Here is a 26,125-nt window from a genome sequence, read left to right on the forward strand (position 1 = left end):
CCCATAAGAAAAGGGTTAGCACTATCGCACTTTTTAAAATTAAAAAGCATAAAAATAAAAAATTTATTCCGTTGCCTAAAAATAAGTATCATATGGGGTGCTCTGGGCTTCTTACAGTCTCTTGATACAGTTTCTGGAGGACAAGGGACGCCCACAGGTCTGGTGCTGTTCCTTTTAGCTCCAGAGTCACTGCAAATACCTAAGGAGATGCCTGAGCACTGAGGATGCCTGTGGCAACTGAGTTATTTATGTGCAGATGGTCTTTGCTGTTCTCTCTGCTTGTCAGAGGCTGCAGATGAGTAAGCAGACAGGCAGATTTTCAGTGCAATATGGAAATCCTTGGTTCCTTGCAGTTCCTTCTCCTCTACCTACACTTGCCTCCCATCGGTGACAGGCATTTGCATGCTTAGAGTTGTCAAAAGTATTTCCTGGGTAGCTGAATCCAACCCACTTATTTAAAATCTGCCCTGAGAAGGGTGCATCATGCTCAGCACTTTGCAGCAGAGAGGAGTCACTGGAGCAGTACAGCCCTTGTGTCAGCCCTGTGTGCTGGGGGTGTGGAGCTGAGCTGCTGCAGGGGCCGGAGGATGCAGGGAGGGATGAGGCTGGGCTGGCCTCAGCAGGAATGGGAAGGGGGATTGAAAATCCACTTAATCATATGCCTTCAAGTATGAAAGATTAATTGGTTCCTTCTTGCTTTGTTAAACATTTGGGAGTTTCTTAGCCAAAATGAAACCAACCAGGCACAGAGTCTGGGGGGAAGGTGTCTGGATTACTGTGCTGAGCACAGCAATCATGGAAGGTTGCACAGAACAGGACTTTGATGTGATTGCTTCATATAAGGACAGATCGACCTGCTGTAGTGCAGGAATCCAAGCAGGGAAGAATGCAGTATAAAGTTCAGCCAAGACAAGGTGTTATAATACACAAATCAAAGTCACAAGATGATATGGAAAGAAGAAACATGAAAAAACACAGATCATTAACCAGGATTAGTGTCCACAAATGCCACATTCCCCTAAGGAAAAAATCATGGCTGGCTAATGGAAAGCTATAAAAAGAGATTTAAAGATGAATGTTCTGCTAATATATGTGCATCTAAAATCTGTGATCGTAGCCAGAGCATGGCTGCTCCAAACACCTTACTAGAGTCACAAAACTCAACAGGAGTGATTAATTTATATCTGAGAGTGCTGGCTTCCCAAGGGAACAGGAGAACCCTGCTGTGAATGCCTCCAGGTAGACTGTGAGGAGCAGGAGCTTCCACAACAGCACATCTCATTTTCTTTTTATTTTCATGGGCTCTGTGTGTGTGTGTGATACACAGCTTTCAGGCTAAGGCTGACAACAACCCACAGAAAATGGTGTGTGATAGAAATCCTCATTTCTGGGACTGTGCATGGAAAATGCAGCCTATAGGAACCAAGCTGAGGGTATACCAAAACAGATCCAAAATTTTGAAAATTAAACATCAGCTTCTTGTAGATAAAAGTACTGCAGCCTTGATGGCATTTAGGACATCATGGGTGCTGGTAGTTGGATCCAGTCTAATGAGATAAGAAAGGAATATACAACTCACACTGAACATCTCTTGAGAAGATACTTCATGTATTTTTAAATCATTGTCAATACAGATGTAAAAACTTTACTGACAAAAATATGAAACTTTCTGTAAATTAGTATTATTTACATTAATTCAGATGTGATTAGAGTCAATGCACCTCAGCTAAAATCAAGATTCAGATGCCTTTTCTAACATACCAGCAGTACCAGGAAGAGTTGTTTGTAATGATCTTACAGAAGCAAATGGAGAAAACTCAAAGCTCCCAAGCTCTGAGAATGCTCTTTGCATTGTGGTTTTGGAGAAGAAAGGAAGGCCTTTACTAAGGAATGCAATGGCCCTGGTCTTCACAGATATTTTAAATTATCTGGACCAAAAGAAATCCAATCCACATAAACAGTTCAGGGAGAAAAAGCTTTTGGGTTTTTTCTTTCACATTCTTTTTTTTTTTTTTCTTTGGCAGAACAGGCTGTACTTAATATCCTGTTCACCACAACTATCTATCCAGAGAGAAAAATTTTATCCCTGCTGTACTTTCTAAAGCAATTGGTAACCTCTCTGCCTTCTGCTTTAGTAGAGTTCTGAAAAGAGTTGCACACTCTTTGGAAAGAGGGAAAGGTAATGAATCAGTGTGTAGGCTACAACAACTGGTATGATAATTTATAAGCAAGTATCTACAGCTTTCCCAGGGTTCTCGAGTGCCTGTTTTCTTTTATTCACAGCATTCAGGACTTTCTTTCTTGGCCCAAGCTCCATCTGAATGTTGCGTAGATCTTCATCAGAACAGAGCATCAGGGCATCTAAATCAATTTTTTCCCTCATGAAGACTGGAAGAAATTCATCCAGCATCTGTGATGCCAGAAACACCTCAAGGGGTGTATTTTCTGCTTCCTCATCCTCCCAAATGACTTCCTCATTCCAAGGGACATCAGCACTGTTTTCAGCATCATCTTCCCTGCCATTCTCTGCATTCTCATACTGAAACAGCTCACTGGCCATTGTAAATCTTATCCCTTCTTTCTCAGAAGACACAGTTTCAGGATTTACCTCTGCAGCCAAATTCCTTCCAAACACAATCTTGCCAAGACCTGGCCGCTGAAAAATGGAGAGCTGACTGTCATTATCAGCAAGGTTTTTCCCTTCGAGGTCATCCAGTAATTCATCCTCCTCTTTCTCATCAAACAAATGCATCACACTTCTCCTACCTGCATCATCCTCTTGGTCATTTCTTTGTGTTTCCTGTCTTCTTGTGCTGTCGGCTGTTTTTTTTGTCTTGAGTTTCAAGGTATCTTTCAGGTTTTTGGTTAAAGTACTTGTGGTATTTGAAGCAAATAGACCAGGCAACTTTACCCTGGAGTGTGTTCCTTTGGAAGAATTCACTGTGCCAACCCTTTCTTTAATGTAATTCCGGTTCATTTCATGCTGGTGTTTCTCTTGGCGCTTCTCACATTCCTTGATTTGTCTCTCGACGTTCCTCTGGGCCTGTGCCTTTTGTTTGGAGACCTTCTTTGGGTTCAGCAGGTTCTGCTCGGTGGCGGCTTCGTCCAGGATCTGGACGCAGTCCTTGCGGTCCCTGCTGGCCGCTGCCTCCAGAGGGGTGCGCAGGTCGTTGTCCAGAGCGAAGATGTTGGCACCGAAGTTGATCAGAAAAGAGACGCAGTGGATGTGGCCATTGCAGGCAGCGTGGTGCAGGGCCGTGTTCCCCCAGATGTCACACTTGTCCGGATCACCCCTGCCAGGGAAAACAGCGCACAGTGAGCGGGGCTGCCCGCGGCGAGCCCTGCAGTGGCACCGAGCAGACACTGAACGGGTCCCTCTGCTCTGCTCTGAGCAGAACAGGACAGCTCAGCTTGGCTCCAGCCGCTAGAACAGGGCTGCACCCACTTACACACGCCCTGAGCGTGGCTGTGTGTGCGGCATCAGCTCCAACCCCTGCCCTGTGAGTTAAACGAGTTCCTGGGGCTGACTGGGACTGCACATGCATCTCCCCATAAGGGAGCCAGGGCATTTCCTTTGCCATCCCAGGGTCTGGCAACTCAGAGTAGGCTCAGGGTTTGACTTGGTCTCATTGAATTACTGGCAAAACTGCTTCAAGAACATTTGCATGGAATATTTAAAAGTGTCCTTCGTGACTCGTTCCTTTTGCCTGTCAAATACAGGGCAGTTATTAAGAGGTTTCCTCACTGGCCACAGTGATGTATTTTTGATGAGCTCCTGCAGTAACTTTCTAGGTAGGTAATAGGTAAATGATCAGGAGTGAAACCCAGATTAGCCATTTCTCTCCATTGCTATTAGTTTAAGCCCAGACAGATGCCATTGTTTTCCAGCCCTTTTGTTCTCCATAAGTTGCTTTTGCTCATGATGATTTGAAAAGCAGAAGCTCATTTGAAAATAAAATGCCACATTTTTCAATTGAATTTAAAGCCAGTAAAAAGTACTGCTTGATTTTTAACTCTTTCACTGACTTCACACTGAACTGCTGCCTGCAGACAAGAGTCAGCTTGAATATTTCAATAAACATTTGGCAAGGTCAACCTTAGCAACGTTCAGAACAGAGCTTTTGTCCTCTTGTGACCAACAAATAAGGTGGCCACAGAAGCCCAAAATCTTTCTTGACTTCAGAGCCAGGGACAAAATTTACAAGGAGAATTTCTACTCTTGGGAGTTCAAGCATTTCAGTGACTCAGAGGTTGGTGCCACGGCAGCTGTACTGTGAAAGACTTGGTACAGCCTGTCACAAAACGTCCTTCAGGCACTCATCTCTGGCTTGGAGGCTCTGAAGAAAAGCAGTAGCAGGTTTGTTGAGGGCCAGATCTGAACACATCCTTCAGCCTGAGCTGCCCTAGGCAGGAGCAAGGTCAGGGGTCCAGCAGAGCTGACCGTGCTGGCCGTGGGAGCTCAGGCTTTGCAACAAGGAGGTGGCAGCTGAGGATCGAAGTTTCTCCACTCAGACATGTGGAAACCATGTGTACATATTTCTGCCTCTGTGGCCGTGCCCTGGGGAGCTGCCTGGCTGCCTGAACTCCCACATCAGCGAGCTGCCTGCGCTACCCCGAGCCCTGGGAGTGCCGGGTCATGCGTCCTCCCCCAGGTCCCTTCGGAGCTGTTTGTGGTCTCTTTTCCCCGTGGAACCTGCCAGCCTTTCAGTCTCAAACAATTGACAAGCTGGAGTGGCTGTTCCCAGCTCAGTGGGGCTTTGGACAAGGTCTGACATCTGCTCTGGGTTCTCATACTCCTCTTTTCCCTGCTTTCCCAAGGAGAAGGCTCACACAAAAAGGGAGCTGAGAAATTCTGCTATTTGGTCTTGCCTTTATTCATGTACCTGCAAGGCAAGCAGAGAAAATGTCTCCTGATGCCTGGGAAGATAAATTATTTCAAGATGAAAGGGGTTTATTGTTAGTATTGCTATGCTTTCCCAGGGCCAAACGTGTTGCAAGCTTGAGAGTCCTAAAATCTGCAACCACTCTGAAGAAAACTGCCCTGTACCTCAGAGCCTCTGTCAGGAAACCTCCTCAAGGAAAGGACAAATTTGTTAAAAATAATTAAAATACTTTCTCACAAGAAAACATTAACTGGCTGGAGAACAGATTGAAAGTCTTCTAAAATTCAGAGTCTCCCCAAAAAACCAGTGAGAATGCAGCCATGCCTCTGACAGCCCCGTCTTGCTGATTGTGTCAAGAAATCTTAGATTAAAATAGAGGTAAACACATATGTTTGAAGATTTTGAGGGTGATACTGTCCCAAAGCTGTCCTCTGCCAAGAAATAGACTTAGAAATACATGAAATGACAAATATATAGAAATTTTGATCTTTGTGTCATCTGCTGTGATTTCTGTCAGCTTATGTGGTAGAAGATACATTTTTCATTTAAATTTTGAAAAAAATTATTTTGTTATTTGTTCCTTAGCTAGTTGTTCTGGCTTGCAGGTGTTCAGGGACAAACCTTATTGACAGGTATTTCCTGGGAGCTGCCTTAATTGCACAAGTTGGAAAACTGTCAATCTATTTTTGCTTGTCCTGAGGAAACAGCAACAACCACGCAGTCCAAAGGTCTTTTTTTATTGGGATACTACAGCCACACCTGAGCCCAATGAGCTATAAAGTAAATCTATGAAAAAAACACGTTTTTTCAACTCTGTTTTTAATTAAAAAAAAACCTCAGATGCATCCAAATAGTTATCCAACTGTTCCCTGCAATCTGTTCACCGTTCTGCAAAAGAACATTTTATTAACTGTATCTCTACACAAGAGCAGGTTTTCTTTTGTTAGATGTTATTACAGAATCACAGCTTAAAAGGCAGGCTCTGAGCAAGACTGATGGTGGAGAGGTAATTACCATTTCAGTAAGACATTAATGACACAGACGTTTTACTACCAGAGAATACACCTGTAGAAAACCTTTCTTTCTTTCTTTTCTTTTCTTTCTTTTCTTTTCTTTCTTTCTTTTTTTTTTTTTTTTATGGTTTACAAGGGTCCTACCACAGCTTCTGAAACAGCATTCTCAGTTTTAGCATGATGGTAGTTGTCAATGCTAACAAAGCAGAGAAATAACCATTTTAGATGTTACTGTCTCAAAACTGTCTGTTGTGACACCTCTGGACAGCATCAAATCTTCACAAGTGCCTACTAACTGCACTTTGGAAGCAAATGGGAGATAATTTTTGCCAAAAAAATTGTTTCAAACAATGCATTTCTCTGTAAAGACTATCTCAAAGATATCCTCAAAGGTTCTTGACCACCTTCTCCAGCGAGGAAAGGAAAGGTCCCAGGGCCCTGCTCCTACGAGCTGCTGCCTGCAGGCTCCACACACGATGTGGTCCTGTGGATGCTGAAGTGGCTTCACTGACAGACCACCTGAAGAACTCTTCAATCCCTGCCTGAGAAAATAATGGACAGACCCACCTGCAGGTTCTGCACTGTGGATACAAAAATGCTGCTAGCAAGGATTTTCTTGTTATTTTCTAAGCCCGTGAGAGACTTTTCTCTCTCACAGAAGAGGTGGCAGGGAATGTAAACAACCAAGCCACCTGCAGCCTTGAAAAGTCTTGTTTATGGTACAGTAGAATAATATTTTGACAATGGATGTTTTAGGATTTTAGCCAATCACCCCAAGGGATGGCTGATCCTTTGTCCAATTAGACTATGAAGAAAAAGTCTATAAAAGAATTTGTAAAATAATTCAATAAATCAGTCTTGCTGCACAATTCCTGCTGCTGGATCTTCTCTCCTCCTCCCTATGGCTGTGGGACATGGTGATATACCCTAGGGCATTTTTTTTAATACTGAACCTAAACCACTGCCACTAAAGAAACAATTCTTAGCAATGCATTGAAAGAAATTACTGTGATTTTCAGCCTTTCGGGCCCGAGGTCGTGGGGGTGTTAGAAACACGAGCAGTAATTGTAGTTTTGGGGCCCAGGGTTCAAGCACTGGAGGCTGGCTGACTTACCCCCGCCGGCATATGACTTCCAGAGCTTCCAGGTACCCGTGGTAGGCTGCCAGAAGGGTGGGAGTGATCCCATCTTCATCAGAAGCGTTGAGGTCTTTCCTAGTGGCTTCTTTCAACAGGTCCACATTGCCATCAGCCGCTGCTTTGTGATACCTGCTCGACATTTTCAGCAGCTTCTGGTTTCCCAAAGCAGCTCTGAGCAATATCCAGACTGTGCAGTCACTCTTCCATGACAGGGATTGTTCATTAATGATTACAAGCTGAGATGTCCCTGTGAGGAGGGGAACAGGGAGGCAAAGTTCATCCTTGCAGGCTCTTTCCCTGGAGCTCTGCATCAGTAATGAGGTGTGGTGTGGTGAATGTGGTGTGGTGAATGCTTTCATTTCCTGGAAGGTGGCTCTGCCATGTACAAACACCTTGTTGAAAATTTGACTACTTAGAGAGGGGATCCGTTCATCTTCCCCATGTCTTTGCCTCACTGTTCTGTGGAAATTGCAAAAGGACTTTGAACTACAAAAAGAACTTCAAAAAAACCTTCAAAAGGCTGTGATTGTCAGTGTGACCAGGCTTCACCCCAAGTAATGAAGTATCCCCGAGTTTGATGGGAGGAAATGCATGAACAGTTACCTGTACTGGGGAAGCCCTTTGTAACCCATCTTTTACTGGGATGCTGCCTCCTGAAAACAAGTCACTCCCTTGCCAAACCAGGCACTTCCATGGAACCCTTTTGTGTCCACAGACTGGAAATGATGACCAGGGTGGTGTTTGGATAAAACCCCCAACAGGTCTGCAAGTCACAGCTGGCAAGTCCACAGCTGTGTATATTTTGTCAGGAGATCATCAGGAAATTGGCAAATATAAAACTCTTTTTACAGGTATTGTAATCTTTGTTTTGGACACCAAAAAAAGTGTGCAGGATTTCCTCAGGACAGCACAGGGAATTTCAGAAAAGGAAACATGATGGGCCTGCACCCACTGCCCCACCTGAGCACTATGGTCCTTGCCTGGGAATAGATGGGTCCATTCCCCATCTCAAATAACAGCTTCTTGACTTAGAAACCATTTCCCCTGATTTCAGTGGCATTAAGGGCTACTTCTACAAGCAGGAACTTACAGAATTAGACTAATTCTAACTTTAAGTTCAAAAGAATTACTAAGAGCAAGCCGTATAAAAAGCCAGTTTTCAAACAGCAGCTGAAAAGTTGGTAAGAGGCAACTGCAGCTTCCTGCAGTGCTGTGAGCTCAGGGTTCTTCTGGCCACATTCACAAGAGCTGCCACATAAACACTGCTTTTTGCCAAGCTGTTTTCTGCGACTCACTGAATTAACCTGGATCCAAGACTACCCTCAGCAATTAAGCAGTGGGGTTTTGTTGCTTGTTGTGCCCCCATTAAAGAGAATCACAAACCAACTCCTTGCTCAGCCTTGGTGCAATCCCCAAATGGAATTCTGCCACCTCATTTACATCCCATAATTCTGCCCATGACACACCAGAGACCTCTCAAAATGGGCTTTCTCTCTTCATTATTTTCTCAGACAGGGATTGAAGAGCTCTTCAGGAGTGAACTTGTACCAACCTATTTCTTCCCATGAGGATGAGGGGAGTCAGTCAGATCCTGTGACAGGTTTGAATCTTTGAGTAAACCAGTCCAGGTGAGAGTAAAGCAAAGCCCTGGGTGTCCTCCCTGTCACCCCCAGGCACAGCTGTCCCTGGTGCTGTCCTGCTGTCTCAGGGAGCTGGGATGGGCTGTGCTTCACCCAGGCCAACCTCCACCCCACTTTAGAAGACAGTTTTACTCTCAGCCCTTTCTCAAGTTCCCTGCACTGCCTTAATACCTTTCTAGTAAAAATTCAGCCATTTTTTCTGTTTTCTTTTTAACCAGGCCCAGCACAGAGTTAAATTTACAGCTACTAGAATATATATATGTGATTAGCTGTTTCTTAATGCCACTGAATTTTATTTCCTTTACTAGGGCTTTTTTGAAGACTAAAATGAGCACCAAGTCACATACTGCTTTTACCACCAGTGCCTGCTAGGAGAGAGGAAACATTATACACCCATGAAAAGTGATTTGGTGGCAGAAGACTCCTTTTAATTTTCAAGATCCTTGGTTTTTACTACAGAAGTACCTTCATTTGCTTTTCTCTTAATTAATCCAGCACACAAAGTGTTGATTTCAGAGTGATTTTTACCATCGGCGTTTGAAAATATTGATCTTAAACTCACCCTGTATAATGCTAAGTGGAAACTATTGTTCCAAGTTTCAATTAGAGGTAAAGAAAAACCCATGTAAATTACGGAGAAGCTCCAGAACTTTGCAAGCTTTATTATTATTTCTGTCATAAAAGTGGGCATCACAAAAAAGAAAGGAAAAAAGAAAAGACCAAACAAAATCTTCATCTGTTTCTAAACTCCTGGTACTTGTTCATCCTTGTCCCATCCAAAAACCTCAACTTGAAATGCAATAAATGATTCAACATCAAATGAGCTACATTTCTCAGCCTGAATGGTGATTATTCTTTTGAGACTAAAGCTCAAAATTGTGAACTTTTTAAACTCCCTGGATAGTTAGAATGAAGCTTTTATTTTTGTGTTTGAAAAGAACTTCAGAACCATTCCACTTCCAATTGAAATGTCTTACCAGGCTCAAGAGAAACTGTTGTGATGGTACATGGTGTTGTAAACTAATGAATTATTTAACCAGCAGCTTTGATTTGTTATTGCATTTTACTGTGTATATGGCTATTACTCTATTAATTTGAGAACTATCTGAAATAAAATATTACCAGTTAAACAAACTGTCTAGATTGAAAGGCTGCAGCATCATGAGTTAGGTTGCTGTAGGTAACTTGGAGCATAAATCTGCAGCGATGCTGTTGTGGCATCTGTTTTGCATGAGGTATTATCCAGCACATTTCCTCATTGCAACTTTTATAAGCACCAAATGTGGTATGGTAAAGGCCATGCAAGGGGAGGCAAGGAAGTCTCTGCTTGCCTAATGAGATCTTTGGAACTAATGGGCTTAGAGAAGAATGAAATTAGTCACACTGGGTAATCGTGGCTACACAATTCAGAGACGATGATGACAACATTTAAAACAACAATAAGAGCTTATTTCTTCACTTCTTAGGGAGGCAAAGCTGCTGTGCCCCAGGACACACTGCTGCTGGACGTCCTCTTGAGCAGCCAGTTCCCACAGCCAGGCTGAGCCTGACCCACACCAGGCTGAGGGTCACCAAAGCCAGGCTGAGGGTGACCCACACCGGTGCTGCCTGACACCCAGCTGACGTGATTGTTGTTCTGCTGTGGGCCAAGGGCATCCCTTACAGAGCCTGCACTCTGTAGGGCTGGGAGCATGACATTATCTGTTGTATCACAGGGACTTCTGCAGGTTTTGCTGTGAGTGCTCAAAAGTAGAAGTCCTGACCTGGCATTCAGGCTCTTTGCTTTGTTAAAACCTTTTGCTGTGTTTTGGGGATCTTTCCCCCCATGATATCATTATCAGTGCTTCAAACTGTCCCAAGGAAGGCCATGTTGAGCTCGTTGGTGTCTCAAATGCTGTCCTGCTACCAACGTGTGAGGGCCGGGACAGCAAAGTGGCACAGAGAATGCCATTTAAGACAATAACTGCCAAAACAGACAGGCATTTTTCTATGAAACATTTTGAAAGGGAATAAAGGAAATACCTTATCAGAGCAAGAAAAGCATGCCTTCAAAACAGAAGGCAACAACAACCCATGCCAAGGACTCAGTATCACCTGAAGGTCTCCTGTGAGCCTCCCCACTCAAGGGGCAGCAGGTGCAAGTGCTCTGCTCCCCGGGCAGCAGAGAGGTGGCACCTGTGTGAGCCAGACCCAGGGATTATATAACCCTCCCTGGGCAGCTAAAACCTAAGCTTGTGGTGTCAGTGAGGAGATGGGGCTTGAGCAGTGGTGCTGGAGCAACTCAAGGATGTGGTGAGTCAGGTTTGGGGTAGAAGGGGAGCTGGGCCCTTTTATTGATGCTCTCTGATTGGATTCTCTTTTCCTTGCAGGCTGCTGCTCCTCTTTGGATTTTTGCTGCCCTTAGCCCCTTGTGCTGAAGGCCTGGGGGATCAGGATCTCTTGGGTAAAGTGCCTTCCCTGGGCTGGCAGTGGGGGGATGTGGCTTTGGCTTTGCTTGGAGCTGCTTCCCCTCTGCCTTGGCACGGAAGGGGCTCTGGGGGGGGCTTGCAGGGTGTGTGCCTCCAGCAGGGTTTGCTGCAGCTCATGGTGGTCTTCCCTCTGCAGAGAATGTGACCTGTCACAGGGATGGGTTGGAAGTTGAGTTTTCCAGAGAGCTTGGCAACTACTCCTGGGATGTGTGTGTGGTGGGTACGTACTGCTGCTGCCCTGGCCCTTCCTGCTGAGACCTGCCTGCTGCAGGGCTAATCTTCCACATCCCTCCTAGATGTGAGTGGGGAGGAGATCGTGTCCTGTGACCACACTGTGGATTATGAGAGGCTGACACTCCGTGTCCTGTTTGCCAACTGCACTAGCCTGCAGGTAAAGGGGCCTTCATTCTGGGAAGCTGCTGCAATGAAGTTGAGATTTTAATTTTGTTCTCTGGACAGGACTGGGTTTACTAGGGTTTCTGTTTCTAACTTTCTTCAAGAGTAAGAATACTTACACTTCTGATAATTTAAAATTGTTATAGAAGAACACTTAATGCCAAAAGTTGAAAAAAAGAAAACCAAACCTACTTAAATTCTTATTCTTTCAACTATGGATTAAATCCCTCAGAGTGTGCCATAAATGTTGTGCTCTCCTGTAAAGGACTTGAACTACTTGACAGGTTTTCTTGTAGGGAGAATGGACCAGGGTCAAGAGTTTCAGAGCACCAATCTATTTAAATGTACATATACTGACAGACAATTAACACTGCATGCTGATCACAGCTGTTGAGGCAGAGTAGTAAGTGGGAGGCCAAAACCAGATGCTTTACTGGTATCTGTTGCTTTTAGGTATTTGAAACACCACGAGACTGTTTTGCTGTTTATCAGCTTCGTTTTTCTGGATAGCTGACTCTCTGGTGCTACAGCCTGCTACTCCTTGGAGTTTTCTTCTTGACTTCTGCAGTTACCTTTGTATCTTCTGCTCTTCAACCTAACCCTGTGCCCCCTGCTTTCCTAGAGAGCTCATCCTTTTCCTCTGGGCTTTTAAAACAAGAGCTTATCTTTTCCTTGCACTGGTACAAACACCTAAACCTACTGTGAAGTTAAAGTTCAATCCCAATGGCTTTTAGCTGCCCTCGTGCTGTAGTGAGTACTGCTGCCTCTTTCTAATTAATATTTCCTGTCTGTAGCATGGTCAGCACCAGCTCTGGTTGAGGCTGATGGTGAATGACACAATGGGAGAGGAGAAGAATGTCACCTACAGCACTCACTGTGACAGTGTTCATGCAGATAAAGTCATTGCTCCTGTGTTTGCTGGTGCTACAAACTGCACAAAAGACTTCATGGCAGTAAGTAGAGGAGTGGGAGTGCCATAGATCCTGCTCTGAGGTCTGCCAAGGCAGGGTGGCTGTGTGGAATTGTGTGTCTGGGATCTGCAGAAAGCTGGGGAAGGCTCCAGTGAGCTGCAGGGAGGTCTCTTGGCTGCATGTTCATCTTGGTTTGGCTGCTGGCTCTTTGGAGAGCTGGTTTGCAAGTGGTCATCAATGATGCACCCAGTCTGGCTCCAGCCCTATTGCAGGGGAAGCTCATGTTGGCTGTCTGCTTTGGGAAGCTGTAGTTGAGATTTTGCTTTGTGGCTACAACCCTGCAAGTTCCTGTAGTCTAATTCCTGTGCTGTGTTTCAGGTTGTCTTCCCAGGACTCATTTCAAGCCTCAGTGATGAGCATATGGTATGTTCCTTGTGAAGGGAGCTGGGGGGGGGGGGGGGGGGGGGGAGTGCCTGGGGTTTTGGCCTAACCTGGGCCTGATGTCTCCAAGCTGGGGCAGGTACCTCTCTGATGTAGTTCCATCTTGCTGGAAAGCCTAATTCGATGCTGTCAATATAGGGAGCAGGGAGGTGGCAGCCCTGCAGGCTGAAAATCTAATGCCTTGATGCTTCTGTGCCTTCCCTCCCTAAGCAAGGATCTCCTGCTTTGCAGGTTGCAGCCACTCCAATGTCCTGGAACCTGTCAGTTGATGATGGAACCAGAATACATCAGCTGAGCCTTGGGCAAGCAATGCAGCAAGGCTATAACTTCCTAGTTGATGGCCACAACCTGATCTTTCAGGTGGCCTTTGCTGCCACAGGAGTTGTGTCCTACAAGGTATGTGAATGGAGAATCAGCACTGGGGAGTCACACAGCCCCTGTTTTGGGCAGTGCTCTCTCCCTCCTGTAGACCTGGGGAAAGCATTTCCAGGCTTGGGCCAGAGCTGATGTCAAGCTGCTGCACTGCTGGGCTGAGCTGGTGTGTGCAAAGCTGTTGGGCTTTGCACAGCTGTCCCTGACCTGCCTGGCACAAGGAAATGGGGAGGCACAGTGTGTGCCTCAAACAGCAGCAGAGTGAGTGGGAATCTCCAGAAGCAGAATTCTAGCCACAGCCAGCCCTGTGAACATCTCACTGGCAGTCTCATGATCAGCAGCTGTTTTTAGGAAGGATGAGGTGGGAAGAAACTGCTGTTGCAAACGTGAATAGCAGCAAACCTGAAGCTGATGCAGCACACTGCCCTCTGGGGCTGGTCTTAGGATGGATCAGGAGCTGAGCACTAACAGAGCTCCCTCTTCTTTGTCAGCACAACAATAAGGTGCTCTACACTGTGGCACTCAAGCTCATGTACGGCCCTCCTGAGCGAGGACTGACTGTGAAGTCAAGAATGCTTTGTGCTCCAGGTAATGCATGGGAAAAATCAGAACCTGACCTGCTTTTGCCCCAGGGAAAATGATGTTATATTTATCAAAGATGTTGTTGCAGGTCCAGCAATCTGTAATGCAACACACATGACTGTTGCCATCCCAGCCTTTCCAGGGTTCCTTATGGATGTGGATGTAGAGAATAAGACCATCCCCATGGATCAGCTTCATGAAAATGGAATCACTCTGGACACACAGAGAGGGGTCAGGCTGCATATTAGCAGGGGAGTCCTTAAGTCCAGGGTGAGTCCTGATTCTTGAGTCACAGGTGTTGGTGTGATCATACCTCCTTGGTGTTTTGAGGCCCAGAGCACAGTAGCTTTGACCTTGACTAAGCATCTGTCAAGTCTGTCATGCCCTGTGGCTGGCTGAGGTGTGATTAAGATGAATGCAAACTGACTTTGTAGTAGATAGAGGCACCATGCAAGGCAACTTGAGTTTCCTGGAGTCTTTTGGCAAAAACAGATGGAGGTGAAAATATTCCTCTTGGAGGGGGATAGGTATTTGGCATGCCTGGAGCAATGCAAATGAGCTTCCCCTGAGGCTGCTGTGCTCTTCAGGCTCAGCTTATGTGTTAACCAGCTATAACAGGTGCATGTGTTAAAATGAGCTCGTGTAGCCACACTCCAAGAGAGTAACTCTTGTCTTTCAGCTGCCTGGGGAGAGCTGCTCAGGACTTCAGTACTACATGTCCCCTTTGAAGCTGGCTTTTCACTTCCATGGGGAGACTGTGGCAATGGTGATGCACCCTGAGTGCCCCTGTGAGCAACACACACCAATAGGTAAGTGACTAACTCCTGCTCCTGTGCTGTGACCCCTCAGCACAGCTCATTCTTACCCTTTGTGTTGGATTAGTTCATCTCACCAACAGCTCCTGGCAGACAGAGCTGTCACTGACTCACATGATAACTTATTTGAATGTCTGTTACAGCTGCTGTATGCACCCAGGATGGGTACATGGATTTTGAAATCCTTGCTGAGAGTACCACCCCACTGCTGGACTTGGATACACTCAGGCTCAGGGATCCTGTGTGCAGGCCAGCCTACAAGTCACCTTTGAACGACAGGGTTCGGTTTCATGTCCCCCTGAACGGGTGTGGGACCAGGCACTGGGTATGTGTATGGCCGGGGTTGGTGGGATTCAGGCACTGGGAATGCCCTCACTAATGCTGTTATTTACCCACAGTTTGATGGGGAGCAGATTCATTATGAGAATGAGGTGAGGGCTTTATGGACAGACCTTCCCCTGGGCAGGATCTCAAGGGACAGTGAACTCAGGTGTGTCTGGAAACCTCTTTAGGCTATCCAGTACTGTATTACCCATACATCAGTATGACTTACCTGCTCCTTCCTTGTTGCAGGTTAACAGTCATGTGCTCCTTCAGCAACGGTGATGCCTCCCTCACTATAAAAGTAGACAACCTTTCTCCTCCACCTTCTTCAGTGAACCAAGGTTCCCTTTCCTTAGTTCTTCTAAGCTACCCAGGTAAAGCTGGCTCTGGGCTCAGTGGCTGGGAAGCATCTGGAGCTTGTGGAGGGGGGAGGGTGTTATGAGTGAACTGTTCTGGTACATGGATTTCTGCTGTCCTGCTGTGCTTCCCTCCTGCCCATCCATGCTGCTTGAAAAAGATGCCTCAAATCTGTGGCCCTAGGACAGACAGCAGTTGTTGGAGCAGCTGCTGTTGAAGAGCTTGAGGCCCTCTTTGCACCCTGAGGTATTTAACAGGGCTTTGGCTCTTGCAGAGGACTCGTACAGGCAGCCGTACCGTGAGGATCAGTACCCGATAGTGAGGTACCTGCGGCAGCCCATCTTCCTGGAAGTTCAGGTCCTGAACCGCAACGACCCCAACCTCCACTTGGTCCTGGATGACTGCTGGGCAACGGCCTCACAAGATCCAAGATCACTTCCCCAGTGGAATATTGTTGTAGATGGGTGAGTGCCCTGCCATACAAATGGAAGCACCTTTTGCAGTGGGCGGGAGGATTCCCTAATTCTCCTCTGCTCCCTCTTTAGTAAGAGAGCCTTAAGTACGAGGGCCTTCCAAGTAGTGCCCTGGGATGCTGGAATTTGTAGGAAGAAGGTAGCACCTCAGCCTTGAACTTTAATCTGCTGCTTAAAGAAGTCAACACCAACAACCCAAACCTTCTCTACCCTGATGTTCTGACTTGGTTCTTATTTACTGACAGGTGTGAGTATGACCTAGACAGCTACAGGACTCTGTTTCACCCAGTGGGACGTGGTGTCAGCTATGCTAACTATCGCCAAAGGCTGGAAGTGAAGACTTTTGCTTTTGTCAATGGTGACAAAGCCCTTCCTGGTCTGGTAGGTGACATTATTCCCCTACTTGGAGCAGCAGTAGGAGGAGCAGTTATTGTTCCAAAATGAACAGACCTCTCATTCCTCTCCTTCTCTGTCCCAGGTGTACTTCCACTGCAGTGTTCTCATCTGTCACCGTTTTCACCCAGACTCCCCGTTGTGCATACCGAGATGCCCAAGGCCATCTAGAAGCAAGCGAGGTAAGTCTGAGTGGATTTTAGCTTGCACTGATCCAAGATACCCCACTGCACTGTGGGGCTCAACTGTGCTGCGTTACTGTTGTAGAAAGTGGGATGGCAGCTGTGAACCCTGCTGTGGTGAGCCTGCAGGGCCCTGTCCTCCTGGTGCCAGAAGAGTGGTCTGCAGCCCGAGGTACTGAGCCAGTGTGGTGCTGAGGGGTGTTGCTTGGGCTTTGTGAAGTTCTGTCTCCACAAACAAACTGCTTTTCCCCTTGCTTTGCAGGGAGCACTCTCCTGAGCAAGGAGGTGTGGGCTGGCATTGCAATGACTGCTGTTGGTGTTCTCTCTCTGGCCACAATGCTGCTATTTCTGGCTTTTCTTAAGTGCCTAAAGAGAAGAGCATATATGGTAAATGTGGTAGGTTAGTGTGTATTTCCAAATAAACTTGGAGTAGTCACTTGGTGAATTATGTCTGTTGTGTAGTCCCTCTCCTGCATCTAGTTATGTAAATCAATGCTGCTCATCCTTGGAATATCTCCTTAGTTGAGATTTGTCTTAACAATGACTATAATACTTAATTTCCTGAGTGCCTTTGTTCTGAAACAGATCACTGCTGTGTTAAATTCCTGTTGGACTTTACAGCCAATTTCCTTTCTTGAATTGCTTATCATTATTCACAATTGTGATTCCATTCAATTGGGTTTTTAAACATCCATTTTGTGCCAATATCTGCGGTTATGAGTAGCTCCTGCAGCTGCTCTTGTAAACATGACCCCTGCACTGCACCTGGAAATTAAAACCTGGTTTACTGAAATTGTTTAGCAACACCCAGCACTTATGTTAAAACATTACTGTTAAAAACCTTTGTCCTTATTATGGGAATCAGATCCTTACAAAAGGTCTTTGGAGGAGATACAGAGTGAAGCCTCCCTTTTCTGCATACAGTAGTCTAGAAGGACATTAGAAAAACCAGTGGAACAGACTCTTCCTGCTGCCAGAGCTGACCTTCTGATGGCTGGAAGTTCTATTGGCCACTTAATAGGGACACCAGCAGTATGTAATTTGGGGTCTCAAACTGGGGGAGGAAAAAAGTGGTGGGTACAGCTAAAGCTGTCTTGTCTGCAGCTGTAACACTGCCCACCTGAGGTGAGGCAGTTCATCATGCAGTTCTTATTTTGTATTTGGTACACCTTGCCTTGCACAGTCAAGGAAATGATGTGTAAAATACAAATGCATGTGCCAGAGTGAAAGTGCTTTGTTGCAGGAGTGTAACAGCCTTAGGTTAAACATTGTGTGGTAACTTTGTGTGAGCAGGGAGAGTGATCATCTCAAGTCCAGCTCTGTGTTCTCTGAGTGTGCAGGGTTTCAGATCAAGTCAGAGGCCAAATGCTGCCCCTTGTCAAACATGCTGTACATAAAAAGCATGGGCTGGGGCTTGTCTGCCACAGCCCCTACTTCACTTAGGCATTGTTAATGAGCTGTTCTTAATGCAACAGATTTCAGGCTCCATTTTCTAAGTATTAATGCGTATTTCATGCAAAGTGTGTGGAGTAGAGACAATGATCAACATGATATTAGACTTTAGGGTAGTCTTTAATAAAGATTATAATAATATCAACACAATGAAATTATGAATCTTACATTGGATTCACTTAATGGCAAGTCAGTTACTGTCATCAGCCTGATGGAAGTTAGGGTTGAAATGATTACTTAAGCTATTGTCCAGCAAACAACCTGCTATACTTAAGTCTTGTTGACTTAGCACTTGTCTGGAATATGAAGTATTTCTGCAAAAGCCAGATAAGTGGTGCTTGAAGAGGGTTTATGTACTTGACAGTGTACTTAACTGCATGGGCTCTTTAGCTCTTCTGACCCAAACAAGGCTAATCTTAATATTCTCCCTCTCCATCCTTCTTGTTCTGAGGCATGGGGGAAAAATCTCAGTGCATATTCAGGTAGAGAAGTTCCCCTGTTTCTCATTGATGGAGTTTGAACCTTTGCTCTAGGATGGCTGGAGTCTACTAAATAATGTTACGGTGACTGTTGTGTGAATGTAAACATGCTAGTTAACATCCCAATAAGCTACACTATTTCTCATGTATCTTGCATACATGAATCTACAGACTTGCATTAGTGAAGGTATTTAAAATAACTCACGTACCTTCAGTAATGGAAACAGTGCAAGCTTTGGTTTTGCTCTTTGACTTCTGTGTTCTGTACTATTTTTACTGCCTGAGGAGGTGAGACAAAGAGGTTGCACATGGTGACAGCCATCTAGGTCAAAGAGAAAGTTGCTCTTGCCTGGTTTCTGCCCCTGGCTGATATTGTCTGCCTAGGGAAAGACTGCAGCTGTGGCACAGGAGAGGAGAATCTGCCTCTAGGAGGGTTAACTATAGTTCTCTCAGGGTGGCTCAGTTGTGCTCTTTAGGGGCATTGCAGGGGTGGTTTGAATGAAGACTCATGTAATTAATTCAAATCAAGGAAAACACAAGATTTTGTTCCCTATTTTGTAAATAATTTACTTTAAAGCCCAGCCAGATGCACTCCTTCCCTCTTCCTCTATGTGTGCTGCTGCTCCTCTGTCCCCTGTTAAAGTGTGTTACTGGGAAAGTTTAAGCTCACCTTACAAGTAAGAAAGATTCCTGCATTCAGGTAGATGTCCCCCTCTTCTGACACAGGGCAGGGGTGAGGTGAGGATGATGGTGCTGCAAGAGGAGCCAGAGGAATTAGTCAGGGAACCTGCTGCAAGTGGAGGCAGCATTGACGCTGCAGCCTGAGCTCAAGCAGCTGCTTCAGGAACTGTACCACAGTTGGTTGCTCCAACTCTCCTTAGACATGGGATGTACGAGGTCCCCTGGCATGTAGGGCCATGAGGGTGGTTGCCTATTAAGGCATGTTTATGCCTAAAGCAAGGGGCAGTGAACCAGGTCTGTGAGGGCTGAGTAGGCTGAGGAGCTGGTTGGGAATGGTGCCACTGGGGTGGGAGTCTCCTGCCAGTTTCTTGTGGGGTTGGTGCTGTTCCCCAGGAAGCTGGGAGCAACTGAGAGGAAGGGGACTTGGCAGCATCACCCCAGCCTGTCTTGCTAAGAACTTCTTAGCTCTACTGCAGTCTTTAATAATTTAAAGAAGAAAACAACCTATGCCCTCCTTTTAAGGGATGGCCTTACTGTCTCCAGTAAAAACACCTACTCTATGCTGACCTAGTTTTTTCTTTAGCATCTCCCTATTGAAAACCACACTGCAGTGATGGCACAGCACAAAAAGCAGCTCTTGGTGAAAAAGACACAGTGAGAAGCCTTGAAATGACAGGCTCACAAGCACGCAAAGGTCAGGGCAGCAGGAGAGAAACTGCTCCAAGGTTACCTGCAGGTCACTGAGAAGTCCCAGCTTTAGCTCCTGATAAGTGTTGGTGACAAGAATGAATTGTATAATGAAAAATAAATTTAAAATGCAGAAGGAAATGGTTCATGTGGGGTCAGACTCTGAGTGGGACTGAATTAACTTATTTTAGTGCCTGCTGATGTTAAGTAATGCCTCTTTCCTTCAGCAGAAGATAAGGGCATAAAGGAAATTCAGGAAGAAGGATTCAGTTGTGTATCTGTGTATAAGCTGTGCCATAAAGGTTTTGAGTGTTGTTACTTTAGACAGGTCTAAGGGCTTTATTGCTCTGTCTTTGGAGGTGTCTCCTGGAAAGCTCTTGCAAGCACCCTTGGCCTGGGAGAAGGCTGGTTATGTGGCTTTGTAATGTTTGCTGAATTAATGTGCCATTAAAATAAAGGGCTCCTGGAAGTCTTCTGGGGATTACTTCACTCTACAGCTCAAGTGTAGGGCCAGCTTAGCCTAAGGGCTGAAGCTATTACCACCACTACTGTGTGCAGCACATCACAGCTCAGGTAGGCTTTGTGTCTGTGTTTTAGGCAGGAAGCAGGCTTGTTCACACAAAACTAAGTAAAACTAATTTAGACGTTAGGTATCTGCATTTCCTTTAGAGGCAGGAGAAGGTGAGTAATCTTCAGTTTTTGGCTCAGCAATGTTTACCCTATAAAATCCTTTAATCAAGGAGGAAAACTCAGCTCCAAATGTAGCCTTCCTAAAAGGCGATGTGAAAAAGTTGTTTTTACTGTAGAATAAAGCAGACTAATAAGACAATTTAGTTAAACAAACAGCACTTTATTAAACTAATATAGTTAGATACCTTCTTAATGTATGCTTAAAAATAAAATAGCACTTGCAAAAATGAATAAAGTTTAAACAACATACACAAAGGTACAACTGAGAAGCAAACCAGGCAATTTAAATACCTAAACAAATAGGAAAAAATGCAAGACCTAAGCATACCCCTGATATGATAAGGCAATCAGAATAAGGAAAATATCCCTTTGGAATAACATAACCTCTAAGGGTAGATAAAAGCTTAGACCATGACTTAACATATAACAAACCCACTTTTCCCTGCATAATAAATATAAAGCAGTGGCAGGGGCTACCCATACTATTTTAACAGAGGCTGTTAAGGCTAACAAATATTTTTCCACATTCAAAACATGTTTCTACTGTTCTGAACATTGGCACTTCTGTATCAAAATAACCACTGCTATGTACTAAGCAGAGTATATTCAGAACTCCAGTATCTGAGAAATCAAATACCTCCCTCCCCTTTCTGTCCACCTACTTGCCACTGACTTAACAGTACCAATTATTATTGCATCCCTTTACCAAACTCTATGGAACATTCCATCATGCATATACACTTACTATTACAATACACTGCTGCTTGCTGGTTATTCTTAATATCCCTTTTACAGTGCCAGTGTAAGGTGTATATTGGTTTTTCTCAGTTTCCAGCAGTACACAATGGTTGAATGCTCAAGGAGTAAACAATTACATAGCAAAGGCTGGAATTGTACAGCTAAGTGCCTATGAAGTGGGAGAAACCCACTTATTCACTCTTTGCAGCATTGGCAAGATCCAAGCCGGGCTTCTTCTGTGGCAAGCTTCCATTAACATCTGGCTTCCTTATCTGATCCCTGTAGACATGAGAAAAGAATGCTTTTATAGGCTGTTCTTCTCTAAGATTATCGTCCTTTAACTTTTTGCTCAAAAAAGCTGAGCACTGTGAGATGTCCCAGACAGGTTTATAGCAGCTGCTGGTCTACCTAAGCTTCTTTCACAAGACAGAGGAACATAATGCCATCTATTTTTATCTGTTTTACCATCAAAGCTGTAGGTCAACAGGGCTGGTGTGCAGGTTGGGTTGTGCATTTGGACATGCTATGGAAAATGGAAGTCTTCTGGAACTGGTGGGCAATGTTGTGGACCTGGCAGCATGTCCAGGAACAAGTGTGAGCACACTGGGCCTTGCACCATGCTTTTGTTCCCCTGCTGCAATCTCAGGCAGCTCTGTGTGTCCTTGAGAGCTGTGCAAACACAGCTGTGCTGAAGAAGCAAACTGAGAAAATCTAGAAGGGAGCAGCTGTGGTTTTTTTCCTTGCTCTTCCCAATGCCTCAGTGATTACTGTGGTTCCTTCCCTGGCAGATATTTCAGGGGGCCACAGGTGCCACTCCAGCACAGCCTGCTGCTGCCTCCTGCTCCCAGCTGCCTGGCTGAGGCAATGCTGACTGAAATAGGCCCCAGAGTCCTGGGAGGCACAACTGGCACCCTGCACCTACAAAATTATCCTACAAACCCTGCTCTTTCTATTTTGACCATACTGTTCCTTTTACATACTCCTCTGCCTATCCCAAATCTACAACGGATTTTGGTGCCTTACTCTACAAATGCAGGTAAGCAGAGATAGCTGGGTCATCATGCAGGAAAAACTGTAAAGCATTCATCCCCTACACAAAATTCAACCTGGCAGTGGGTTTTAATGACGTTTAAATGACATTTAAAGCAACTGGAGTGAGACAAAGTTGTATTTTACTGCCTGATGTCATGTTGTATTAGCACATTCACATTTAAAGACCATTTATATTTCCTCCTTCCCAACTAGGAAAAAGGGCATGTATTAACACTCATTAGAATACCTATTGATGACCAGACACCTGTATGCTGCATATTAAGCCATGAAAGTAGCCCAAGAATCAAAGCATTCAAGAGCCATTGTTAAACTAAGCAACAGTGGCTCATTTAGAAAAAAATGAAGCAATGAATGCAATAGTACAGTTGCAGAGTTTGAAATCCAAGCATGGATCAAGACATCCATACTCACCTTGATGCACACCAGTAGTTGACCAGAGTTGAAAGTGCAACATAAGAAACACTCAGCACTCCAGAAACTCCCAGGGACAGTGCTCCCAGGCCACACAGCACACAGAGAAGGGCTATGCCACCTATGGCTATGACAACACCTAATAAAACAACAACAGTTTGTTATTTAAAAAAGTCTATGTACAAATTAGAAGAGCTGATATTCTACCATAACCCCAATCTCAAACCATTTGGGAAAACAATCTTCCTCAATCATCTGGCTAACTTCTATAAAAGCTATGCATGCTCAAGATAACTGGTTTAGGCATATCCTGGTGGCTGAGATTAGAAAGGAAAATAGGATTTCCCCTCTATAGACTACACTTAATCAGATTACTATTCTTCTATTAAGAGTTTTACTACTGATGAGACCTGAGGACTACGCACAGAAATCCTCAATTGATTGGACTCAGACTTCCAGAGGGAAGAAGAGAAAAGGAAAAGATAACATGCCTTAGAAGGGAATAGCTAAGTACACACATGAATGCATACAGTACCTTCCATGACTATCACACCGATACAGGCCATTACAGCTGTTGTAACAACAAAAACCAGGAAAAATGCAACGGGAATAGCTGACACTGCAACAAACATCAGGAGTGATAAGGCAACAAAAGGATGGTCATCTAAATATTGGCCAACGCGAGAATTCATAAAGGCAACAACCTGCAGGTGAAAGAAAAACATTTCAGAGTTTTTTTCTCTCTTGTCACAGATGCCTTTCACAGATTACTGCCACTGCAGTGAACTACAGGTAGGATAGCTCTTTTGCCAGTCTACAGCTGGAATAGGGAGCAGCTGTTGCCTCTTTGTTTCAAAAGCATGGGGACTTGCTGCAAATTTAGATAACTTCAGAGCAAATATAATTCTACCAACATGTTTCTCTTGGACTTCCCAGTTCTATTCTTGCACAAATTATAAAAAACAACAAACCCACAAAAAACCCAATCTGAAAACAAGTAAAAAAATAAGTCAGTCTAGCTGCAGTTTTCACTGGGGTCTCTGCAACCATTGTTTTGAACTATTTGAGAACTCTATTTGTTAATTTAAAAAATCTGCAACATTTAAAAATTATCAACCTTTCTTTTATCCATGGCTTAGTAATATCTGCAACCTGCTCATCTGTTGAATCTAAGTATGGTGCAGGCATGTCTGTATCAGAGAGTTGTTAAGAATTTAATAATGCTACTAGTAAAAAAAAAAAATCTTTTTACAGAGGCAGTCATAGCTATACACTGGAATTTTACTGCAGTAGTTTCCCTTCCCTTAAGGAAACATGCATCCTAGTTTTGGTATTTTATAGATAAGGAAATGTACTGTAGTTTAGTTATTTTTATAGCAGTACAACCATTTCACTAAAATGCCACTCTATCATCTCAAAGGGTTATGCCAGTAAAACACAAAAATGCAGAACCTGGCCTCCCTTTTTCTTGACTGAAGGCGTGGGAGGACAGGCCTTCCCATAGGCCTCACAGCGTTCACTTCAAAAATAGGGAGCGCATTTAAATAAATCAGGGTATGTTATCCTGGTAGTTATGAAAGGAGCAGCATTATAAATATATAAAATGACAATCCAGACCCACGTTTGCGTTGCTGTGGATGGTCTGTATCACGGAGTGCCAATGCTTCTGTAGTTCCTGCATTTCTTTAGACATGTTATTAATCCTCAGCCACGACCTCTTCTGAACAGCCAGTTCTCAGTCAGCCATCCACTTTCCCTTAAAATTAATGTACAGTTAGTAACAGGCTCATACAGATGCTTTTTGAAAATTAAATGGTTTTTTGTATAAAGAGAGAATGCAGGTTTCAGATGAAGTGATAGACAATCTAAAACATTACTTTTACAAAGACACATCTAATGTAGAAGGCTTGTCCCTGCAAGCTCTTCTGGAACTCCCAAAGCCAAGTAGCAAGATACAGGTGACTCTCACCTTCTTCCTTTATAACATTAACCCTGTGCTTACCCGTCAGGCTATTCAATTACCAGTAAAAACACCACTTCTAAGTACCTGCATGGACAATTTGTTGCTATTGATGCTGGAAACCGGTAACACACTAATGAGACTTATTTCTGTGAGCATCCTTGTGCTCAGCATTGAGAGCATATCTCATGCAGCTTCAAAGCTCTGCATGTAAAGCCAAAATGCTTCCAGATGCTCTAATATATTCAATTGTGGCAGTTTGAAGGAAACCTCAGCGCAGCAATCTCCCTGAAAATGTCCAGCTGTTGTTGCCGGGGGACCCTTACGAGGGTAGAGGTTAGAGGAGGCATTTTCCTGTTTGCGAGGCCGAGCAGCCAGGGTGCCAGTGTCCCTGCTGTGCCCCTCCTCGGCACTCGGCGCTGTCACACGCAGCGGTCGAGCCCTCGCTGCCGGCAGCGCTGGGCAGGAGCTGCCCGCGGGGCGCGCCCGAGCCCGGGCGTTACCTCGGCCACCGCCCGCGGCCTGCACCGGGCACCCAGCACCGCAGAACCGCGGCCAGGGCACCGCCCCCGCCCCCCTGCTAACCACCGCTGCAGCCACCCGCACTGATCAGCGCCCCGGGCGGACAGCGGCTCCCGGGCGTGTGTCCCCCGGAGGTAAGGGGGGACACGGCCCCGCTCCCGCGGGGTACCGGGCCGCGGCCCTCCCGCTGAGCCCGGCGGTGCCGGAGCCCGGGCTGGCGGAGCGGGGCGGCGCCGGCCCCGGGAACGTCCCGCTCACCTGCGGCTGCCGCCCCCCGGCCGCGGCCCCCTCGGCCGCTCCCCCCCGGCTGCCGGGCCTGCCGGGCTGCGGGAGCGCCGCCGCCCTCCCGCCGCTGTCTCCTCCCCGCGGGGGCCGGGCAGGGCCCGCCTGGCGCGGCCGTGGGCGGGCAGAGCGAGGGGCCGGTTTCCAAAGGCTGCGGGGCTGGGGGGTGGCGGCTGCTGCCCCTCTGGTGTCCTTTCGCGTCCCCCTTGCTGTCCTGCCCTTCACCCCGGCCCTACCTCAGCCTCTCGGTCCGGGCACCTTCATGAGTGTCCTAGAGATTTGTGTTGCTTTAGGACACGCGGCCTGGAGCTTTTTGGAGCGGAGGACGGAAGATGAGGGTACCTGCGGCCGCCGTGCCGCTGCCGAGGCGTGCGGAGGCTCGCTCGGCCCCAGGAGCGGTGGGCACCGCGCCTCAGGGCTCCGGTGCCAGCAATCGCTCCGTGGGTGTCTGCAGTGCCGGCATCCCCGGGCTGCGAGGCAGCGGAGGCAGCTCGCAGGGGGCTGGGAGTGTTCAGTCACGCCGTGAGGAGCGGTGGAGCGGCTGCTGTGAAACGCCTCACCTGGCACAGCCACCTTCCCCCGTCACGGGCTGTTGTTCCCACACGTTTCCACCTTGTCCTGCTGCCTCCAGGTGTTTTGGTGCCCACGTGGCAAACCTGTTCGGGGAGATGTGCCGTGTGAGGAGGAATTCCTGTAGGAATTCAGCTGAGTTTTCAGCAAAAGCGATGCGTCCTACAGTCTCTGAGCATTTGGCTGGGACTGTTCTCAGCAGTGATGCTCGG

General features: G+C 45.9%; 3 protein-coding genes across 7 annotated transcripts; 1 reads left to right on the top strand and 2 right to left on the bottom strand.

Moving 5' to 3' along the window:
• Window positions 1-1,287: 1,287 nt before the first annotated feature.
• Window positions 1,288-7,233, bottom strand: ANKS4B (ankyrin repeat and sterile alpha motif domain containing 4B). The gene is made up of 2 exons (XM_069029741.1): window positions 7,011-7,233; window positions 1,288-3,293 (listed from the first exon to the last, which is right to left on the bottom strand). Exons 1-2 carry the CDS (start codon window positions 7,172-7,174, stop codon window positions 2,222-2,224), a joined length of 1,236 nt encoding a protein of 411 aa, XP_068885842.1. The 5' UTR covers window positions 7,175-7,233; the 3' UTR covers window positions 1,288-2,221.
• A 3,641-nt stretch (window positions 7,234-10,874) lies between these two features.
• On the top strand, window positions 10,875-16,833 carry ZP2 (zona pellucida glycoprotein 2). Of its 2 annotated transcripts, none has more exons than XM_069030013.1 (18): window positions 10,875-10,966; window positions 11,044-11,117; window positions 11,279-11,362; window positions 11,439-11,533; window positions 12,333-12,491; window positions 12,828-12,872; window positions 13,122-13,286; window positions 13,754-13,850; window positions 13,933-14,114; window positions 14,524-14,653; window positions 14,803-14,984; window positions 15,058-15,149; window positions 15,233-15,357; window positions 15,615-15,804; window positions 16,059-16,194; window positions 16,292-16,388; window positions 16,474-16,560; window positions 16,651-16,833. In XM_069030013.1, the coding sequence occupies exons 1-18, from the start codon at window positions 10,926-10,928 to the stop codon at window positions 16,791-16,793; spliced, it is 2,124 nt and encodes a 707-aa protein (XP_068886114.1). In that variant the 5' UTR covers window positions 10,875-10,925; the 3' UTR covers window positions 16,794-16,833. The 2 variants fall into 2 exon arrangements, with proteins under 2 accessions (XP_068886114.1, XP_068886113.1); XM_069030012.1 differs by having other exon boundaries at window positions 16,292-16,387; window positions 16,467-16,560.
• Window positions 16,834-20,516: 3,683 nt separating this feature from the next.
• On the bottom strand, window positions 20,517-25,656 carry LDAF1 (lipid droplet assembly factor 1). 4 transcript variants are annotated; one of them, XM_069030030.1, is made up of 5 exons: window positions 25,580-25,656; window positions 24,201-24,335; window positions 23,115-23,283; window positions 22,580-22,718; window positions 20,517-21,394 (listed from the first exon to the last, which is right to left on the bottom strand). In XM_069030030.1, exons 2-5 carry the CDS (start codon window positions 24,270-24,272, stop codon window positions 21,307-21,309), a joined length of 468 nt encoding a protein of 155 aa, XP_068886131.1. In that variant the 5' UTR covers window positions 24,273-24,335; window positions 25,580-25,656; the 3' UTR covers window positions 20,517-21,306. The 4 variants fall into 4 exon arrangements, with proteins under 4 accessions (XP_068886131.1, XP_068886130.1, XP_068886132.1 ...); XM_069030029.1 differs by lacking the exon at window positions 25,580-25,656 and adding an exon at window positions 25,320-25,424; XM_069030031.1 differs by lacking the exon at window positions 25,580-25,656 and adding an exon at window positions 24,627-24,774.
• Window positions 25,657-26,125: the final 469 nt, after the last annotated feature.

Source organism: Aphelocoma coerulescens, chromosome 14, assembly GCF_041296385.1.
Source record: "Aphelocoma coerulescens isolate FSJ_1873_10779 chromosome 14, UR_Acoe_1.0, whole genome shotgun sequence".
NCBI lineage: Eukaryota > Metazoa > Chordata > Aves > Passeriformes > Corvidae > Aphelocoma > Aphelocoma coerulescens.

Bases quoted from the DNA above. Each gene is read 5' to 3' on its own strand.
- LDAF1 (XM_069030030.1), bottom strand. From the start codon at position 24,272: ATGTCTAAAGAAATGCAGGAACTACAGAAGCATTGGCACTCCGTGATA. The intron at 23,284-24,200 runs GTGGGTCTGGAT...TTTCACCTGCAG, and splicing joins CCATCCACAGCAACGCAAAC to GTTGTTGCCTTTATGAATTC. The intron at 21,395-22,579 runs GTGAGTATGGAT...TCATGTCTACAG, and splicing joins AACTACTGGTGTGCATCAAG to GGATCAGATAAGGAAGCCAG.
- ANKS4B (XM_069029741.1), bottom strand. From the start codon at position 7,174: ATGTCGAGCAGGTATCACAAAGCAGCGGCTGATGGCAATGTGGACCTG. The intron at 3,294-7,010 runs GTAAGTCAGCCA...TTTCCCTGGCAG, and splicing joins GAAGTCATATGCCGGCGGGG to GGGTGATCCGGACAAGTGTG.
- ZP2 (XM_069030012.1), top strand. From the start codon at position 10,926: ATGGGGCTTGAGCAGTGGTGCTGGAGCAACTCAAGGATGTG. The intron at 11,118-11,278 runs GTAAAGTGCCTT...TTCCCTCTGCAG, and splicing joins GGGGGATCAGGATCTCTTGG to AGAATGTGACCTGTCACAGG. The intron at 11,363-11,438 runs GTACGTACTGCT...CATCCCTCCTAG, and splicing joins CTGGGATGTGTGTGTGGTGG to ATGTGAGTGGGGAGGAGATC.